The following is a 22,710-nucleotide window of genomic DNA, read 5'->3' as shown; positions in this document are numbered from 1 at the left end:
TTTACAGTTTAAGAGAAAAGGAAAACCTACATTCCTTCTTCTATAATTTCTTCTTATTTGGGGCAGCCTTTCTTTAAAACTACTATATTACAAAAATATCCATTTTATCATTTTTCATTTTCTAGGCAATAACTAGATAACTTGATACATGATTGGTTAATTGAAAAAAAAAACAAGAAATCATTACTATATCAAAAGTTAGAGTTCTCACAGAGGAAACCCAAGATAACACATATGAGGTGTAATATATAACTATGTTAAAAAATTTTTCACATAACTTACATATTATAGAAAACAAGTTATTAAGAAAACGAAAGTTATTATTATTTTGAGATGGAGTCTCACCCTGTTGCCCAAGCTGGAGTGCAGTGGTGCGATCTTGGCTCACTGTAACCTCTGCCTAGTGGGTTCAAGCGATTCTCCTGCCTTATCCTCCTCAGTAGCTGGGATTACAGGCACCTGCCACCATGTCCGGCTACTTTTTTGTATTTTTTAGTAGTGACAGGGTTTCACCATTTTGGCCAGGCTGATCTCAAACTCCTGACCTCAGGTGATCCACCCGCCTCGGCCTCCCAAAGTGCTGGGATTCCAGGCGTGAGCCACCGCGCCTGGCCAGAAGCCAAAAGTTTATGAAGCTTTAAATAACAGTTGAGAAACTGAACTTTTGAGTAAATATGACTAATTTGGGTAACATTCTGCAGTCAGATTTTACTATTTATGATCATGCTTACTTGTGATTTTCTAATCCACGTATGATGCTCTATGAATTCAACTTTTCTTAAAAGCTCAATAATGCAAACCCTTGGTTAAATTTTAAAGCACTTATTGGCATATAAAATCTTGCGTGTTGACCCCTAATTATGTCAGGCATTATATGGAAACAAATCTCTAAAAAGTGTGACTGATTATAGGATGTTTCTTCCCTAAACACAAAGGTTAGGTTTCTGAATATCTAGAAGAATTAGTAAAAGATAAAGAACATATCCTTCTGAGAAAAATAAGACTGGGAGATTGAGGTTATAAAATAATGTAAGAACGCCATTTTAAATAATACAAAATATGTCATATATATTATTAAATTATATTATTAAAATATAAAATAGAGTACATTCAATGAAATGATAACAATGGGTGTTGTACCATCAGTTTCTATTTGAGATTCCTTGATCTCACCGACTGTTTTAAGATTTATTCCCTATCTCAGTCAGAAGCCTGTAAAAATATTTGTGCTTTTTTTACAGGCTTATATGTAAACTAAAGAATTATTATGTATTTTCCATCATGCAAGTATTCATCAGTTCTTTTAATTTATTATGTAAAATTATTACATTAATAATAATGCTTACTCCACTGCCCCACTGACATTCTGGAGATGAAGGGCAAGTTGCATATTTGAGATAGAGACAATTGTGTCTCGTTTTGGTTTTTCCTATAATTGGGTCTGAGATAGATATTTTAAAATTTCATGCCTTCACCCTCCCCAAATACGAAGTTAACTTTAAAAAATACAAAGTTTAACTTTACTTAAATTAGAGAAATTTTAGCTCACATATCAGCCAACTCGATATACCCCTCATCCTCTCTTATCTTCCAATTTTATATTGTGAATAGTCATCATTTCCTCTCTTTAATCTGTGTCTCTGCCCTTTTCTCTTATCACCTCCTACTTCTAAATTTTGTTTTATTCTTAACAGGAATGACATTCAAATCATATATATATATATATTTTAAATCACATCTCCTTTGCAGAAAACATAAAAAACTCAATTATAAATGTTAGCATGTCACAGAAATAATTTATATTTGTTGAATGATTTCTGTTCTAATATTCCTCACAGATATATTTCCACTGGCTGTGCTAATATTTCTAAAAGAATAAACCTATAACCTGAAAGTATATGAAGCTTAACAAAATTAAAATGTAATAATATACAACACTGGTGAAGGTTTTTTCACAACACTCAGTAAGAATAAATCTTTTAAAATGTACTCAAAAGTACCTACGTCAACAATTAGGAAATCCAGCCAACACCAGGCATTGGTGAAGTATGTTTTATAACCATATGCTATCCACTTTAGAAGCATTTCCAGAATGAAGATGTAAGTGAAGATCTTGTCTGCATACTCCAGGATAATCTTAATGGTCTTTTTCCTTTCAATATATATATCTTCAAAAGCCTGTGGAAATAATATTCAAGTTTCAGTCATGCACAACTTAAGCTTTATGATTCATACAAAACCAGGAAAAATACAATTCTAATGCTAAGAACACTGAAACATAATATTGACATGGGCCAGCTGACATTTTTTCGGGTTTACAGTTACCACATAACACTTAGTTCTAGCCTTCTCACCAGTGCTGCTGCTGGTCATCAGAGGTCAAGAGAAAGTGCAAAAGAATGAAATTACTTGTAATCCACAAAAAGACTCATGATCTCTGACACCTGATCATTTCCACCTCCATCTGATTCCTCCTCTTTCTCCATTAAAATTGGATAAGTCCTAACAATTTAAGACATGATCCCATAATCAGCCCCTGTTATAAACTTTTCACAACCTACACTCCCCTTTTTCCCCACCAGTAGGATGTGGAGCCTCTCTTAGTTCTCAAATGCTTGTGCATCCCAGTGCCTAGCACCATGTTAATAACAGCAGCACGAAAGGAAAGGTTTGCTAAACGAATGACTGCAGTAGCTTAATAGGCCTATAGAACACAGAGCGTGCTTTTTCCTTTGACAGTCTATCCATGTATTATCCTTCAAAGCTTCAGCTCTGAAAATTACTGTTCGATTCTCTCCATGAATGCGGTACTTCCTATGCTTTCCAAGAAATTTTAGTAAGTGACACACAACAATATTATGTGACATTAGGTGAGCTCTATCTGATTTAGGGCTTACGCTTTACTGTTACTAATTTTGGTTATCACTCATTTACTTCTACTTTGTGTATGCTCTTCTTTCTGAGGAGCCACATCACAATGAAAAGATAGGGTGACTTTGACTTTGGACTTCAGCCACATGTCCCTTGACAAAGAATTTGAATGGACTTAAAAATTGGGCTTATTGTTGCAGTGAGTCAGGATCATGACACTGTACTCCAGCCTAGGGGACAGAGTGAGACTCCGTCTCAAAAAAAAAAAAAGGGCTCATTGAGACACTGAAAATGATTGCTGATCTCAACAGGTCTAAAGTGTTAGAATTTTCTCTTTCTGATTGAAACACCATTAACCCTGTTGGATAAAATGAAAGTCAAAGACCTGTATCCTTCGTGGATAATATTATATTTATTAACTGTCTATACTAACGAACCTGTGCCATTCAGATTCTTCTTATTCTAAGTTCCGCTATCAATACTCTAAAATTATCCTTAGCAGTTTTGGGAAACTGTTGGTATCAATATTGAAGAAAAGAGACAAGTTGGGGCAGAAAGACTGAACAGACCTACTAAGATGCAAAAAGAAGGTCCCAGCAGTTGGCAGAGGTTCTGAAATTCAATGGAATTGAAGTGCAGAGGGAGGCTTCTATCCCTCAGGATTTTCCTCCCTGCCACTCCACCCCCAAGTTCTGGAGGAATCAGGCAAGCCATCTAAACAGAAACTATGGCAATGACTCAGTCCTTTAAATACAAAGACAAGGAAGGGGCTTAGTCACAAGGAAAAAGAAGCCTGTTTCTAGAACTGGTGTACAGGGTCAGAGCAGAGCCACAGGAAGTCTTGATAATGAGAACCTCTGTCTGAGTGGTCCCAGAGCAGGAATTAGAATTCAGCCCACAGGGGTTCTAGCTTCCAGAATGAATTTTGTGGATGTAGGAGCAAGGAGGCAAGAATGACCTTATGTGAGCGCTATCTGATTTAGGACTTACACTTTACTGTTACTAAATTCAGTTACCACTCATTTATTTCTATTTTGTGTATACTCTTCTTTCTGAGGAGCCATGACACAGTGAAAAGATATGGTGACTTTGACTTTAGACATCAATTCAGTGATAGCTCTGTCATTTGCTGGCTTTGGGACATTAAGCAACTTTTAAAACTGTACCCAGCTTTATCATTGGTAAAATAAGCAAAATACCATAATCTTGCAGGGTTGTTTGAAAATTAAATGAGAACATTTAAAAGAAGGTTCTGAAACACAATAAATATAAACTAAGTGAGAGTTATTACTTCTTTTTAACTTTTATTTTAGGTTTGAGGGTACATGAGAAGGTCTGTTACATAGGTAAACACGTGTCATGGGGGTTTGCTATACTTTTAAAAAATCTAGTTTAATTGGCAACCTCTCTAAGTACAAATACCAGCTTCTTGAAATATCTTTCCCTTTTCTTCCTCATACAATTTACTTAAAATAAAGTTTTGAGAATGCACTCCCCAAATGTTGTCCTCTGTTTTAGACATTTTGAACAAGGAATTACTCCAAACTGTTCTTTAATTTTTTTTTTTTTTTTGTAATCTCCTCTCTGAAATTCTCAGTCACATATGTGAGTCAGCATGGGATAAACTTCCTTAGTTATTAGGAATACATTGTATGGTAGACACTATCAAGATTTCTACTTGGACAACTCCAGATAAGGACAATAGAGCTTTTCTGATCACATTTTCTGTTTCTGAGAGTTGAGACTTGTTAGGAGAGGAAAGCCACAGTAGGTCCCTGCAGGTTGTTGGGGAGTGTGCCAAGAAAGCCAGACACTGCCTGCTCCGTACCTGGGACATTCCTCAGGGTTGTGCTTGCAGTGAGCAACCTTGAGACATGAGGTAGGGTCTCTGGGACAAAGGGCAGGGTTACTTATGTTGCTTGGTATAAAAAGATGTGTTCCCTAAGCTCAGTGTTCCTCAGCTGTAACATCAATCCACTATATGTGTACACACTCATTCAGGCTCATATAACGCCCTCATGAGACTTGGGTAAAGGGGGAACCAACAGAAATATGTTGAAACTCATGCTACTTTCCATGCATAAGTAATGAAGTCCTTTATCTCTGACCCAAGCACCTCATATCTTCTGCCAGCATCCATGAAACAGTAACAGGTCAACCTATTAGCCTATAAGTACAGTAAAATCAAATTCCAAATTCATGAAGACTGTCTTTGTGGCAAGTTACAAAGTTCTTGAGTATTCTATTTTTAGTATAATGAAACTTCCAGTGGTATATCTAGCTGGGTCTGGGCTCCTAATGGCTTCTAATGGCTCATGTCTGTCCGCGCCAGCAGGAAAAATGACAATTAAGATAAAGGTTCAGGAAGCTTGTAATTCTACCAGATCTCTTTCAACTCCCATGGAAGCTGCTTGTATGTGTACAAAAATGAGAAACTTGTCCTACTTTTTATCCTAAAACTACCATCTGTTTTCCCTTTTTATAACTCACAAGATGCTTCACAAGCTGACCCTGCTTATCTTTCTCATAGTATCTCTGGCCACCTGTACTTATTCTTCTTCCCACCACACTTGCTACAGTTCAGCAACTTTTAATTTCCTGAATGTCTGATGCTGTTTTGTGCCTCCTCACCATTGTATACTTGTTCCCCTCAGCCTGCCTTGCCTAACTAGAAAATTCCTATTCGTCTCTCTAGACCCTGAAAAGCACCATTTACGTTTCTGAAATTGCAAGCAGATGATTGTTCTCCTTGCTACAGAACTTTATCACATATACACTTTGCTTACAAACACATGCAAGTTCTACATTTACTCATTTGTATTCTTCTCTTCTCCATTGCTCTTAGATCCTTAAGAATAAATACTACCTGGATCTCATTTATCTTTGCATTGTGAAAGTTGATCATACAAATTGGGTCATTCTTGACATACTCAACTAACAGTCAACTAAGAGTCAAGAAGGCAGGGGGAAAAGCTCTCAGGGAACAAAACATTACTCCAAGAATTGTAATTCTCGGCAACACTGACTGTTGAAACTGCTTGTTGTAACTTGAAATTAGTTTTATCTATAGCTTCTGAGGAAACTTGCTACACTCTAGGACTAATTTTGCCCACCACTGTTGCTTGCCAATTGGAGCTTACCAGCTCCCCAAATCCTTACTAGGGCCAATGAAGTTTCTCAAAGAGCAATACATAACATTTTCCCTTTTCAATAAAACCTCTAACCTTCTCTCTTTGTTCTACAGATAAAGTGCTTTCAGTTTACGCCAGAGACTCTCTCCCTGTTTTGCAAACTGATATTGCCAGTAAAACTCTCTTTTCTATTATAGCCATCTGGGTGGTCCTTTGGACAACAGCATTCTGGGCAGCAAGGATAATGCCTGGCATGTAGGAGTGTTCAGTAACTATTTACTGAGCCCAAGTAAAATTTTTTCATTGGCACTAATCATAGGGATTAATTCTAGATAAAACAACTTGCCATGATATTTTTATCTTTTAGTTCATTTTAAAGAATATCAACTTAATCAATATGTTGACTTAGGTGTCAGATCATTTACCAGGGCACCACTGCTAAGCAGGATCATGAGGACAATGAAGCTTTCAAACCAACTGTGTTCAACAATCTTGTAGCAGGTTTTCCTGATGTTCCACCAGATTTTTCCTTTCCCTGACTCTATGTTAACTTGGCAGCAAGAGAACCTCCGTACACAACCTGACAAGAAAGACATGCATGTTAAATCTTGATATTTAGAATAAATAAAATTTTTAATACACGATTTAATGCAAAGTGTTCTCTGTGATACTCCCTCAACCAAATAATTTCAACACCTATACTTCCAGTTTCAGATATATTTAATTTGAATGCTGCCTTCCTTCATCTTCTAACTTTCCATGATGTTTTCTTAATACTTGTTAGTTAGTTTTAGCTTACTATGTATTTGTGTCTTCTGTAATCCCCAATTTCTCTTCAGTCTCCTCCACAGTCTTTAAACCACTTTCATTTGATGTGTGAATGAATGAATGAACTAAAATCCGAAGATGAAATGAATTTTACGGTCTTCTTTTCTGCCAGATAAATTTTTCTAGTCTATGATACTTCAATTCCTCTATGATAAAAACCCTCTGAAATACACCTTTCTAAACAATATTGAGAAAATTAGTGTAAAGTCCTGAAATTAGGTTCAAAAGAAAGTTATCTTGATTAGAAGATCCAGATGAAATTGTTTCCAGTATTCTAAGTTAAAAACAAATCTGGCTTTAAAATTTCATGTACAAAATATACCGCTACAAAAATTTGAAAATTGTACTTAAAAATGGTTAGGTTTATTCATTCATTAACTCATTCATTTGTCCATCAAACCCTTGTTACATATCTTCTATGTATTCACTTCTGTACATGATTTCCTTTCCTCAGGGAATTTATGTTAAGTTTTGGTTAGGTAGATAAACACAGAAATAAATGAATATAACTAGATACGGCAACTAAAGTGACAGATAGGGTTCATTTTGATAGCATGGAAGAAGTCAATCTAACCTGGCTTATTTCTTGAGAAAGAGAGATCAGTAGAGGCTTCCTAGAAGAGATGGAGCCTGGGTTGAACCAAAATATCAGTAAAAAAGAGTTTGGGTGGAATGCCAGGCCAAGAGGGCAGCAAAAATTGTTATGCATAGAAATTTAAACCAGTTTAGAACGGTGATGCAAGCAGAACGTACACAAGAGGCAAGGGTGAGAGATGAGTTTAGAGAAATTGGTCAGACTATGGAAAGCATGGGCCTTTACCTTAAGGAGTTTGGTTTATATCCTATACAGGTTGAGGAGTAAGTAAAGGGTTATAAGCAGGGAACAAGATATACAGATTGCAATGTAAATAGATGCCTCCATGGTACATGGAGGATAAGTTGGATGAGGTGAATAGAGAGGAGTAGGGGTAAAGAAAGTTCCATACCCAGAAAAACTTTCGGATTCTGGTCCGGTATCCCTGTCAGGAGGGGAAGATCAGGTGCTAGTTAGGAACTAGAGCTGTAACAGATTCGGGACATATTTGGCATATAAAACCAGCAGGATTTGGTGATTGATTGGATATTGGATGTAAGAGAAAGGAAGGAGCCCAGGACTACCACGTGGATGTCAGCAGTGAATTGAAAACCACAAGAGCAGGAGCTGACTTGGCAGGTAATGATTTTGAGAGGCCTGTGAAATGTTTAAATACAGATATCCTATAGATTTTTAAAATGGGGGTGGGAACCTGAAACAGGGGAAAAGCCTGTCTAGAAAGGAATACTTAGTAATAATTAGCATACATGTATCTGTTGAAGTCAGAACAGTTTTTGAGGTCATACAAAAAGAGTATTTAGGGTGAGGAGGAAAAAGGGCCAATTCCAAAACATTCCGAAACAACAAAATTAAGGGAGAGAATTCAGTGGTGTGCTGAAAGCAGCCCATACCAATTCTCATTGTTAAACTGTCAGAAATTCCTGTTAGTCTGTTATTAAAAGCAGCCATTATTAAATATTTGACTATATAAACTTAGAATTCTATAACTTACTTTAAAGAAATGTAATAAATACTAAAACATATCACTTCCTAGTTATTTTCCTGTATTTTACTATTATTTATGCTCTTTGGGCAATATATGTCTATTCTGTCTGAACAGCAGAAGTATGGCATACTGTGGGGCTATCACGCATCTCTTCTTTCTGGACGGTGGTCTATTCTCTCTGGATTATTCTCTCTTGACAGTAGTAATATGCTTTACTACTGGATTACTGTGCAACTTTTCTTTCTGGATGCTGGTCTATTCTATCTGGCCTATTGTATCTGGATGGTGGGAGTATGTCACATTGTTTAACTACTGTGAATCTCTTCTTAACTCTGCATTTAGCAACTTCACATCAGTAGTTTGAAATTGGTGATGGTGGGAATCTTTACACTATAAAAATCTCCAAGCGCTACAAATGAGAACTTCTTGATTTTCTAGAGTAGAATTAAGAAGATGATGGAGAAAATGCTAATAAACCAGATAAACAGTCAAGGTGTATTGTGTTTGTAGCCATTACACTGAATAGCACAAAAATTTTTTAAAAAATCCTTTCATTATTGAAATTCTGTTTTCTGATTTGCAAATAATTGCTTACATCACTGATAAATGAGTATCTGACATATAGCTTCTTCATTTCATTTTTACTTCACTGACTAACATAAATACCAGGCAATCTTCATATTAAAACTATACTTGTTTATTAGCTGCAAAAATAGGTTGCCTATACATGCAAAAGTTTGGCAAAATTCAAAAAAAGCATTTTTTAATAAACAATTTGATATAGAGAATGTTCAATAAAAAGTTGTAATATTTTATTATTTGTAAATTATGTGTCATATATCCTTAATATCAGTAAAATTTATAACAAATGATATAAGTATGCATATTTTATTTTCTTTGGAGAACCAGTTTATAAAAATATTTACCTATACATCACTAGGACAGGTAGAGGAGAAAACTTTGAAGTAGATGAAATGAGAGATGAACAAGAAGAACCAAGTGGATGCAGTAAAAGAGAAACTAAAGAGTAAAAAGTTTTACAAGCAGTGATAAACAGAGCTATGAATGTAGGAGGCCCAGAAAGAGAATGATTGAAAAATTGAAAAATTAAATTTAAATCAATTTAAAGTTTATTAAAGCAACTAGAATTACTCTGAAGAAAAGAGCGACTCTTTAAAAACTAACTACAATGAATTCCTCCTCATAAAATTTTAGACGAAAAACCTCATTTTAGATTAAGGCAGGAGGTGGGAAAGTAATAATGGGCAGCACTTTTTCGATACCTGTTTCAGAAGTTTGAAATTTAGATATTTCTAAAAAATTGATTTCCTTTTCTGCAAAACAATATAGTTCATTAACAAGTATTGAGCCTTTCAAGGAACAACTTCAGATAATCATAAGATGTATGTTCTAAAACAACAAAACTAGAATCCTTTTGACAAGATGCACCTGGTAGATAATGTTTTGTAATGGATCTTTTCATGTTTCTGAAGTCTAATTAGTGCATTGATCCAGTTGATATGAGGTTATTTTCTAGCACTTTAATTTCCAGCTCTATAGAAATACAGCAAACAAGGTGTTTCCCTCTCCCCCTACAATGTCTCTGGTGTTTTTGTTATCATGCATATTTTATGTGTTCCTGTTCTTTCTCTCTGGAAGTTTCTAAGTTCCCAGAAGGCTCAAACTGAGTCTCTAATGCTTGCTGTCTGTGCTTACAGTACTCATCGTTGTCCTCTACTTGGCTTAATAGGTCATTTATAGTCGATTTTTAAAAGACTTGATTCCCCAAAGAGAGTTATATAATCTTCTAAGCAGTTAGCCATAATTTGAAAGGTCTCATCTCTGTGAATTCTATACTTTACATAAAGATTGGATGAAAAAGAAAAAAAAAAGGTGATGGAAAATCTACACATAGCTTCATTTATACAATGCTAATTACAGTGAACATGATCTCAGATCTGAAATTATTTATCATCCTGTACTTAAATAATTATCTAAATGCATTTAGTTAAGAGAGAATATTCAATTAAATGATATAAAAACAGAGTAAAAGGGTAGGGTCAAAAATTAACTCTAAGTTAATCTTTTTCTGGGCAAATAAAAATACGAGAGAGAGTGAAAACATGAGATGAATTTTTAAATATTAACTTAGTGCTCTAGAGTTTGTCTTAAACTTAAAAATAATGAGCACATACAAGAAAGAATCTATCTTTCTCAGGTACAACTTATTGGATAAGAAAGTTATCCCTTTGGTTAAGAAGATTTTACTCTCTGGGATTTACTTTTGTCCATCTTAAAGTTGAAGGGAAACATTGTTCTTATGATTGAGGAAATAAAAACACTAAAAATCCTAATTAGAAAAGTTAGTAAACTTTCAATCTGAAATGAAGTTTCATAAATATTGCCCTCAGGGTTTATCACACCTCAGAGAGTTTCTTTCTCTTATTTTGAGGCAAGAGTGATGGAGTGCCTGTCTGGTTTTCGTGCAAAGGTATATCCCAAGAGATTTCCAACCAAGCTGGTTAGCAATGCTATCACACTTTCTCTTTAAAAGGACTATTAATTAAATGTAAACATAACAGGGAATCTCTCATACATTTTAATGGGTCCCAGTGAGTAAATGCTATTTCTTTTGGGTGGTTTCACTAATGTGCTCTCATGGTGCATTACATAAAGTCTATGCTGAGTTTCATCATGTTAAACCAATGCTCTCAAAAAAAAAAAAAGAAAAAGAAAAGAAAAAAGAAACCATTGACCATTTCAAAGACAGACTATTCATTAAAAACTATAACAGCATGATCAATATAATTAATGTAAACATTGATTATGAAAACAAGCTTTCTTCACCATTTCTTAATGTCTAAAATAACTAAAACAATATTTGTTAACATTATCTTTCCAAAGAAAGAAAAAATAAGTCACAAAGGAGTTGGTTATTGTGTTACTAAAGTTAGAATTAATGATTAGTCATTTTATAGGAAGTGGGTGAATACAAAACATTTTGAAAGGAAGGTGATTTGGCTCCTCCTACCAAGTTAACAGAAAAGTACATTATTGTTATTATCATCATTATTTTTTGAGACGGAGTCTCACTTGTTTGCCAGGCTGGAGTGCAGTGGCACAATCTCAGCTCACTGCAACCTCCGCCTCCTGGGTTCAAGCGATTCTCCTGCCTCAGCCTCTTGAGTAGCTGGGACTACAGGTGCTCACCACCAGGCCCAGCTAATTTTTGTATTTTTAGTAGAGACGGAGTTTCACCATGTTGGCCAGGATGGTCTTGATCTCTTGACCTTGTGAAAAAGGTTATTTTTCTCTAATCCTGATTATGTAATTTACTAATTTGATAATCTAAAAGCAGCACAATATAAAACCACATAGACCCAAAGAGTCATGCCATATTCATAATTATATAGATTGCCAAGTCATGTAGAACCAAGGATAGTAAAGAACAGGGCAAGATAGAAGGAGTCTGAAGTCTTGAAATACAAAGTAAAAGACATGGAACTAAGGAACAACCTGGCCTAAGAGGGAGGAGAAAAGGTGAATAAGAGGAACTAGATGCAATCAATGAAATACATTAGCAAAGTGATAGTTATGAAGCTGAAATGAATCAACAAATGTGAGACAATGAACAACAAAATCATTTTAACATTTGTCTTCAGTAAAAACATGCTACTCGGATTTAATTGTTTCTCATACTTTCTTTAATTTTTTCTATTACTTTTCAGGTAACAGAGATCTCTGGAGGTGAAACATTGCTCTGAATTGGTATTGATTCTAGTTCAGCTCTTGTAGACCAATTACCAACTTGTAAGTAAACATGTTCATGATTCTTCATTCTGACAAGCCCATACTTCTCAGTCTTCATGTGGAAACTATGCATTTCTAGTTTTTGAGCACCCCACGTTCAATCCATCAACAAATTGCTTCAGCTCTAACTTCAAAATATACTCAGAATGTCCCACCCTCACTATACAAAACTCTACCATACTAGTCTAAGCTCCCATCACCTCTCACCTGGATTTATGCAGAAACTCCAAGAAATCTCCCAGCTTCTGCCATTGCTATTCGCCCTTCCACTCTTAAGATTGCACATTGTGAGATTTTAAAATCACATCCTTATAATGTTCTTGAAATGTCTTATAATCTGGCCTCTACTACATCTTTGATCTATACTTTTTTAAAATAACGTCATTTGTTTTGTTTGTTTGTTTGTTTGTTGGAGACAGAGTCTTCCTCTGTCATCCAGGCTGGAGTGCAGTGGCACAATCTTGGCTCACTGCAACCTCTGCCTCCTGGATTTAAGTGATTCTTGTGCCTCAGCCTTCCAAGTAGCAGGGATTATAGGCATGTACCACCATGATCAACTAATTTTTTTTTCATTTTCAGTAAAAATGGAGTTTCGCTATGTTGGCCAGGCTGGTCTTGAACTCCTGGCCTCAAGTGATCGCCCACCTCGGCCTCCCAAAGTACTGGAATTATAGGTGTGAGCCACTTCACCTAGCCTCTGACCTTAACTTTTAATACTCTTCTCATTTCTCATTATTCTCCATCTATATTGGCCCCTTGGTTTTTCCCAAATGTTTTGCATATCCTCACCTCGGGGCATGTGACTTCATTACTCTGCCTAAAATACTTTTCTTCCATATATTTGCATGCCCCCCTTCAATTTTCTTTATGTCACAGAAGAAACATCACCTTTATAGGTAGGCTTTCTCTGATCAATCATTCATTCATAGCATATTTATGTGCCAGTAAGTTCTTCCCCCTCACTCTTGGTATTCCTCTTTTCCATATACCTTCTCCATAGCACTTTTCACCTGTCTGACCTGCTACATCTTGATATGTTTGTTCAGCAAGGGGCATTGTTTTGTTCACAGCTCTGTCTCCCTCCAGTGCCTGGAACTGGACCTGGCACACAGGTATTTAATAATTATTTGTTTACGGGAATAAGAATGATTATGTGAATACATGGTTGAAAGGCTAAACAAATTGGCTGCTTCGTTGAATTTATTAGGCTACAGATCCAGAGACTGTATGAAGTCTCTACTGGAGCACATAAAAGGGATGTGACTCAGAGACCAGTACTCCCTCAGTAAATTTCAATGGTCCAAGCCCAGGTTCATCGGAAAATGTGTTTCCATAATATTTCTTCTACACTGGCCTCAATTTGGAAGCAATGAACACTCTCAAAGTAATCACAAAAGTATTTTCATTGATGTTTATAGGATTTAAAAAACTTTATATCTTAGTATAACAGTACCTACAGTCTGAAATAGCACAGTGTTAATACTTTCTGTAAGACTTTAAGTTTTTTGAAGTTGTTTTTTGGTTTGAAACTTTAATTTGATTGATAAACCCCACTTCTTTCTAGTTATCCTAGAATTTTAAGTGATGATCATTCATAAAATGAATAGGGAAAATCTTGGTAGCATCAGTACAAATTTAAGTCTATATGCTGCTAATAAATTTCTTGAGGAACAGGCCATACGTGTTGATGAAATTCTTAAATCCCTATAACATGAACACTTTTAAAGGAAACTCTGCATTTCCTTATAGCACTAATTTCAGCAAGCGCAAAATGTATATTGACTGGATGTCATACACCTTTGCTCCTTACATAAAATGATATTTGGTGTGCATTTAAAGAAAAACCATGCACTCGTTGTAGTTTGCTGATGTCTTTATTTTCCAATCATTTTGCTTCACGTGTGAGTGTTATAAGAGACTAGTTGAGAAAATCTCGGAGACTGAAAGCAAGTCGATGATTTTTCAAAAAATACTAATGCAGAGGGTAAGCCCATGACTAAATAAGTCATTAGCATCTGTGCTATCATAGCTTCTTTATAAGATTGTTAACAGAATCCTTGAAGAACAAGAAAAGTAGAAGAAGGAAGAGAGACACTGTGCTAGTAAGTTTATAATCATTATCTTATTTGATCCTCTTAGCATCGCTGTGATGTGGATGCTGATATCCCCATTTTACAGATGAGATATCTGAAGAACAAGATTTTAAATTGTGTACTAGTTCTCACAGGCAGATAATAAGTAGGCAAATTAGAATGTATGTTTATCAGGCTCCAAAGTTTGAACTTTGTGTTATTGTATTACATTACAGCCCTATGCTGGGCTTGTATTTTTACCTAGATGATACAATACTTGTTCAGACAATACTGCATTATCCCTGGCAAATTCCAGAAGTAGTAAGAAATTCAGTACATCAGAAAGCATACAGGAGTAGAAAGAAGTACCGTTAAAAAATAAAAGACTAAGGCCAAATGTAAAGAACTTTACATGTAAAGTTAAGGACTTCAGACTTTACCCCGAAGGCAAAGGATTCACACATTTTAGTGTGCATGAAAATCCTCTCGAGGGCTTGGGCCCTATCTCCAGAGTTCCTGATGAACTTGTGACTAGCAAGGAAAACTTTAAGGCTCTCTCAAAGTCTTTAGCTTGAGGATAAGATAGATCATGAAGTTACTAATTAAAGACTGGAGGAAGCTGTAAAACATGCTAAAGTTTTGTTTTTGTTTTTGCCCTTTTCAAAAAAAACTTATTAAACTTGGAATGTTTTAAAAACAACAGATGGTGATGACCAATGGGGAACTGTAAGCAGATCTGGGACTCAAGAGTGAGGTCAGGGGCAAAGACACTGATGTTAAGAGTCAATAGCACAGAAATGGCTTTTCAAGCCACAGGCATGCATGAAACACCTTGGAGCTTCAGAATAAGAAAAGATAACTGAAGTTTGAACATGTGGGGAGAAATCATTATTTACAGGATGTGCAGAAAAACAACACTCATTAAAGAAATAGAGAGAGGAACTTAGAATTCTAAGACAAATAAAAGACCAAAGGTAGACTATGGCCTCTGAAACTAAGGACAGGAAGAATTTTGAGAGAGACTGTGGTCAACAGTATCAAACAGTTTTCTGAGAGTTAGTGAGTAGATTCCATTTTTTATTAAAAGGACAAAAGTATAAACTCTTTCATTAACTTGTATTCTAGTGGTTCCACTGATCTGGAAATATTAATTAAGGCTCTAAAATAAGAAGCAGTAGCGTGCTTACAGTCTAACATACAGTGATAGGAAATTATTGTTAGTCAAGTGCCATAGATGTGGAAACTGAAATTTAGAGAACTCTAGTGACTTGTCCTTAATCATCATACAGCTATAGCTGAATCAGCATGGAATGGAGTCTTCTGACTTACCAACAAACTCTGGTAAGTATTACACATTAAAACAAACTCCAAAACACTAATAAAGGAATGCTAACCAAGGTCTCAATTTTTGTCTTACCATCTGTGAAACAGGCTTCTGGCTCATCGGAATTCATAGGTTCAGCCTCTGCTTCTTCTCCTTCTCCAGGCAAAGGGTTATCAACTGTGCTGCACTCTGAGGAGCTTGATTGGTTTAATCTCTAGAAAGGAATTCACCACCCCACCAGGTAGTTCATTTAGAGTTCATTCAAATCTGGTATTTAAGCCTTATTTAATAATCAGACTCATGCAAATTATTATGAAAAAAAGATTAATAGTATGACGGCCATAAAAATGTATAAACACATATTGAGGTCAAGTAACCTTAAATGTATCTATACTTGATCTTTCTATCTACACCATCCTGTAAAATAATAAACTTTATTATTTTATTACAGTAACAGTTATGTGGCCAAAATTAGATAAGGTAATATATTGATGTTAACTATCACTTTTGGAAAGTATTGGCCACATCTTACTTTTTTTTAATTTTTAATATAAATTTATGGACACTGACAATCATTATTTGAGGACAACCTATACCCTATTTGCAATATAATACAAGTGTGAAATTACTAATGCCTGATAATTGAAAGCTCAGATCAAATAGTTGGCAAAAAACTTAATAGTTAAAATTTTTTAAAAAGATGAGTTCAAGATAAAGTCCAAATGTATTTTTTATTATCTCTTGGATTTAAATACATGTAGTAGGACGATATAGATAGAAGTTCTTTGATCAAGACCACAAAATCAAATACGGTTTTGAAATCAAAATGCCAATGACCATACCAACACTACCTATTTTGTATACAACATTTTAGTACATCGTAGAAAAGATTAAACAACAGTATTATTTATAATGTCAAGAAAGTGGCTACTAAAGTAAGCACCACATGCAAACTCTGAAACAAAGACTGAAGAAAATTAAACATGGCAGACTTACACATGGAGTAATGAATTCATTGTCATTATGATCATATAACTGATCATAACACAAATAGGTTTTTCCCACCCAGAGCTTTATGAGTAACCATGATGTTTACACATACACACACACGAATAAATCTTTACAAAAAATACATACAGCAATTGTAGCAAAACTCTGTCAAATTTCCCAAATATTGTTTTATAAAGGAGTAAAGCAGCATATCAATGGAAGAATTAATTTTTCATTCTCATTTGCTAAATGACACATGAATATTGGAAGCTGCTAGTTACTACAACACGATTCTCTTATTAAGTTACAACTTTATCTTTTTTAGAGTAGTTCAAGCAAGTGCAAGTGCTAAAAATAATAAAGTACTTATTTCAGATAAATTGATTCTTGATCTATGAATCTGTATTAATATCATAGGCCCAATCCAAAGGTTTGATTTTTAGAGATTGACTTGGAAGCTGGAAGTATTCTTGATGGGTACCACATTAAATTCTCAAAGCTATTATTATCACCTAGTATACAGCATCATAAAAATGGCATTGATAAAGTATTGTACATAAGGAATGATGTAAGCAGACCAAGTCTTTCTTATAACTGGAGTAAAGAATTATGAACAAACTGTTAAGTGAACTCCTCTAGTCTACGTTGGCCTAGAGGCATTATTCCCACCAGGTCCATGAGTTTGATGACAGTATCAGTTATGAAAGTGTTAGTACACAATTTCACTCAAAAACAGGTTCTTTAAACGGATTGAATTCATCTAAATTAGTTTAATCTAAAATTAGAAAATAGAAATTAATTATAACTGAATATTCTATAAAACTATAGAACAAGTTTTAAAATAGAAACTATAGAATGAGTTTTAAAGTATATATGACAAGTTTTAAAATATAGATTAATCCAGGAAATGATGTTGGATAAACTTATAATTACTAATATGTATTTTGTGCCAATTGCCACAAAATCCAAAGTACCATATTTAGAAGACTACAGTTTGAACGGCTTCAAGTCTTGACCTCTCGGCTACACGTGAACTATCATCAGGGAACTGAAAGACAGGGCCCTATTATTCTGTGAAGTTAAGACCAAGTCCTTCAATTCTGAAAAAAGAATTATTGGCCTGGGTTTTGAGGTAAGGCAGTGGGAGGAATTGCTGATAGAAAGAATACAAAGCACCTCCCTGCTATTAGACACAATATTAACAATAGGAAATAGTTATAATTGTTTTCTCTGAGCTGGTAACAACTTTTAAATAAAATGATTCTTATTTGCAGAATTCTGACTTAGGCTAAATTCATGAAAGCATCTTCAACATCAGTAATTGGTTCTCTCACTGTTTAAGAGAGCATTAACAAAGATTTATGCCAAATTAGTTTATGAGCAAGTAAAAATTTCGGTGATTTTACGTAGTGTATCTTGCCATTGAAACTTTTTTTTTCACATGCAGGTTTTATATTTTTTTATGGTCAATTGAATTCAGCTTGGCACATAATTTTATGTCATAAATTAAAGTTATTAAATATTATTGTTTAATGGGTCAGAAATTATCAAAATATTTGATATGAACTATTATTAATTTGTATTTGTAGTCAAATTATTATGGCTAATAGATTCTTACACATTCAGGGTTTTCTTGGGAATGCATTAAGTATTCAAACAGTAACTATTTCAATACTGTATATAAAATTAAATATTTATATGCACACTTTAGCAATATAGACAGTTCTAATCAATTTGACCTTTGAATTCTACACTTGCTATAGTATAAGCTTCTTTAGCAGAGTTCTAAGAGAATACCTTTATATAGAAAGGCTGATATATATAATAAAGTTTTTTTCCTGTGGTGAAATTTATTGAATTCTCACAGTAAGCATCACCATATTTAAGTACTATATAAGGAAGATCATATCAATTATTTGTATTATTTTATATGATTATTTTCTATATTACTTTCATTTCTTTAAACTCAATCATCTGTTGTTTAGTTTTCCAAGTAATTTTGGAAATGAAAGAATGACTATACTATATTAGAGAAGTGAAATAAATGCTTTAGTATGAAAAAATTTTCTTTTGCTATTATAAATAGGACCTTCTGTAATTTTCACATGGATTTGATTTCTAATAAAAGGGAAATATCAATTTTTTATCATTGGCAGTCTACTTATAAATAAAATAAATATAAATGTAAGCATAGGATCAAGAAGGTGGACTCATTGGTATTAGGAATCAGAAGTGTACCATAATTAGCATTCTTGCCTTTTCATTGAATAATATGATATTGACTGTAAGTGCCTTCTAAAAGTGTCTTTTTAGGCCGGGCGCGGTGGCTCAAGCCTGTAATCCCAGCACTTTGGGAGGCCGAGATGGGCGGATCACGAGGTCAGGAGATGGAGACCATCCTGGCTAACACGGTGAAACCCCGTCTCTACTAAGAAATACAAAAAATAGCCGGGCGAGGTGGCAGCGCCTGTAGTCCCAGCTACTTGGGAGGCTGAGGCAGGAGAATGGCGTGAACCCGGGAGGCGGAGCTTGCAGTGAGCTGAGATCCGGCCACTGCACTCCAGCCTGGGCTACAGAGCGAGACTCCGTCTCAAAAAAAAAAAAATAAATAAAAAATAAAATAAAATAAAAGTGTCTTTTTAAAAATATGAAAGTGATATAGTTGACTCAAACATTTTAAATGTATAATATTTACAGTGCAAAAGTAAAGTTTCCTCCACTATCTCCTTGATTCAACCCCCCTGAGGTAATCAAGAGAGAGAGAAAGAGAGAGAGGGGAGAGAGAGAGAGGAGAGAGAGAGAGAGAAATTGGCATATCTTTCCATATTTTTCAGTGTGCATCCATACAACACTATAGCTGTGAAATAATCCTTATCTTGATTGTAAACTTATGTAGCTATTTAAGATGCTCCTTTCAATTACTGAAAATATGTTCAAATTAAAAGCGTTATTATTCTTCATGGTTTTCCCTTTGATTGCCTTGATGCTGTGTTTTCTACTATACTGCTTGAGTAGAAATTACATTAAATATATGTATCACATTAGAACATGTCCTAAGTTGTTCACTTACAAATTTATCACTGGCATTTCCTAAGATAAACATTAACAATGCAAGCCTATTTCATGCTATCATGGATGGTGGTTAACGCTATTTAGTTAATTATTGTTCCAAGAGGTGTGAAGTAGGAATATCTAAAGACTTGATAATCTAACGCTCAAAAGAAGAAACTATCAAACATATAGCGGCACTGTACAAAACACAGAACTCAACAAAAATCTTACTCAAAGAGAATGATTGATGCTGAAAAGAACCTAAAAGTGTTACATTTAAAGTAGATACTATAAACTCTGCTTCACACAACAAAAAAAGATATTCTTTAAGGAGCAGAGCCTAGAATGGTTATTTCACCTGAGCCTTAAAATACTCACAAAAGACAGTAAGAAAGTTGAGAGAAGAAAATCAAAAGGAGGAGATGGGTATAAAAGAGAAGAAAAATTATGGCAGACATTCATGGTAAACTAAGCGCCATTATCTGTTAATAAGCAAGAAAGACATTTTAAAATTAGTTTCAAGTTACTGTTATCCATCTTTTAATTTAACTGCATAGTTTTACCATCAATATCTATAATTGTGTTCTTGAATCATTAAGGAGTAAAATAGTAAAGTTCGATTAAAGGATCAAAGGACCCTTTGAGAAGAATTCCATACATAGTTACTATGTGGCATAAGAGTCCAATTTCCAATTTCCCATTATGTTACAGGATAACTAGTTGTTTAAATACCCTCTTCTGGTACAGAACCAAGATAACCTTTCTTCTCTCTTGCAATTGTTCAGGGCCTTTATTTTGTTCCTTCTGGAGAAGTGTGAACATTATCCTTTTATAGAGCTTTTAAAATTGGAGGTCATTAATATTATTGATATTACTATTTGTGCTTTTCATCTTGAGTGTAATGACATTTCTTAACATGATTTAGATTTCTGGGCCCCTCAAGGTCTCTGCAATATTGTTTTTGATATGAAATTTCTCAAGATTCTTTTTGAAAGGTAATGCCTCAAGTTAAAAAATAACTGAAGCTCAGGAATTTCAGGAAAAAATGGAAATAATTTAAAAATACTCTAGATATTATTGATCAGTGGAAAACTCAACTGTATTTTCTTCTGTTGTCTAAGTTTTAATGTTACTTTCACTAATTTAGCAGAAAATTGTCAGTTTATTAACTAGTTGCAATAAATTCTGGGCTCACATTCTAATTATGGACAACTAAAACGTTAGCTCTTTTTTTAAAAAAAAGGCAATAAAACCGATTTTTTTCCTTTCCTATTTTTCTTTGTCTATTGCTAGCAGAGAAATATCGTGTAGGCTCTGGGAGGAACAGCTACTCATTCAGCATGAAACACACAGTTCCATCACAAGGTCAACATGCTATATAGTATTCTGTTGGTGAAATAATGAGGTCAAATCTCAGCCACCACCAGAGAAATTCAAAATAAAACCAATGATTTCATGGAGAGCTCTTATTTTTCTCAGAATCTTCTACCTAGGGCACTTTCTATCCAGTAACATGAACACTTACATGACTAAATGATAAGATATGAATATTTTAAAAATCATACAAAAGCAACAACACTTGGCCATATAAGAAGGCTGGACTGGCTACAGATTTCTCAGCCAGGTCCTATAGTATCATCTTGAAGTATTTTTCTAATGAAAAGAACAGAAGCATTTACTAGTAAGAGCTAGGAGTGTAAAGTGGCCATTGATATTCAAGGGTTGTCTCTGTGCTCTGTCACAGAACTTGTCAGGCCTCTGAGCCCAAGCCAAGCCATTGCATCCCCTGTGACTTGCACGTATAGGCCCAGATGGCCTGAAGTAACTGAAGAATCACAAAAGAAGTGAAAATGCCCTGCCCCGCCTTAACTGATGACATTCCACCACAAAAGAAGTGCAAATGGCCAGTCCTTGTCTTAAGTGATGACATTATCTTGTGAAATTCCTTTTCCTGGCTCATCCTGGTTCAAAAAGCTCCACAACTGAGCACCCTGTGACCCCCAACTCCTGCCCACCAGAGAACAACCCCCCTTTGACTGTAATATTCCTTTACCTACCCAAATCCTATAAAACAGCCCCACCCTAATCTCCCTTCACTGACTCTCTTTTCGGACTCAGCCCGCCTGCACCCAGGTGAAATAAACAGCCATGTTGCTCACACAAAGCCTGTTTGGTGGTCTCTTCACACAGAGGCGCATGACAGAACTGCTATACTGTTTGCAGAGAAAGCAGCTGGAACACAGTGGGTCAAGTCAGAGTATCTTAAAATCTTTAGAAGCAAACATTTAGACAATTTTACTATTCATGCCAGCTTTAAAAAATGCAACATGTAGGTAAAGAAGGATTGGAACCTCAGCAAACACAAAGGCAAAGTGTAGATACTCAGACTCAAGCTTTGTAAATATTATCTATAATTTTAAAACAAGCAAGAATGACAAACACAAAGTAAGCTACCTAGGTATCTGAATCATTTCTGTTAACCACTAATACTACCCACAATGAAGGAGGGCAAGGAAAAGTGAATTTTAATGAGCTGAATAATTACTAGTTTTTTAAACATGTGGATTTCTAATATTGAAAATATAATGTAAATAGAAATTTTACATGAATAAAATAACTCTATCCCTTATGTAAGCAACTTTTGCTAAAGTGCCATATTTCAAGTCATTCTTAACTGAATATTCAGTTTTTTCTTGATTAAGAGGATGACTATTTATAACATGTGCCTCATCTTTTCTAATAGCTTGGTAAAAAAGTAATAATAATTTATGAATTCAAAACATATATATGCATATGTTTATATGTCTATGCATGTATATATAGTTCTAGAAATAGCTTTCTCAAAAATTGTATGTTTTATCTATACCTATATAGATAATATTGGACGTATATGCATCCTTATTTAGGCTCTAGTTGAAGAAAATTCACCATATTCTGGAATAAAATAGTTTTCTATGAGTATATTGCCTCTAAATCCCCACCAAATTTGAAATAGAAAAATAAATCTTTCACTTAGGCCACCTTTAAGATTATCTTTGAATAAACTGGAACAC

At 34.8% G+C, this 22,710-nt stretch overlaps 1 protein-coding gene and 1 long non-coding RNA gene across 3 annotated transcripts in view; one reads left to right on the top strand and one right to left on the bottom strand.

The window, feature by feature from the left end:
* SCN9A (sodium voltage-gated channel alpha subunit 9) overlaps positions 1–22,710 on the bottom strand; it is a 187,827-nt gene that overhangs the window by 32,741 nt on the left and 132,376 nt on the right. The window contains exons 18-20 of the mRNA XM_050752508.1: positions 15,710–15,830; positions 6,428–6,582; positions 2,005–2,178 (exon numbers count right to left, since the gene is read on the bottom strand). Of these exons, the coding sequence (XP_050608465.1) occupies positions 2,005–2,178; positions 6,428–6,582; positions 15,710–15,830 (450 nt within the window). The remainder of the gene's footprint in view (positions 1–2,004; positions 2,179–6,427; positions 6,583–15,709; positions 15,831–22,710) is intronic.
* The window catches only part of LOC126933047 (uncharacterized), a 135,915-nt gene that overhangs the window by 92,049 nt on the left and 21,156 nt on the right, over positions 1–22,710 (top strand). For both annotated transcript variants that reach the window (XR_007718402.1, XR_007718401.1), the window contains 2 exons: positions 12,139–12,220; positions 15,779–15,857. This is a non-coding gene — a long non-coding RNA (uncharacterized LOC126933047). The remainder of the gene's footprint in view (positions 1–12,138; positions 12,221–15,778; positions 15,858–22,710) is intronic.

Source organism: Macaca thibetana, chromosome 12 (assembly GCF_024542745.1).
Source record: "Macaca thibetana thibetana isolate TM-01 chromosome 12, ASM2454274v1, whole genome shotgun sequence".
Taxonomy (NCBI): Eukaryota; Metazoa; Chordata; class Mammalia; order Primates; family Cercopithecidae; genus Macaca; species Macaca thibetana.
Note: the sequence above shows the minus strand (reverse complement) of the source record. Positions and strands in the feature narration are given on the sequence as shown.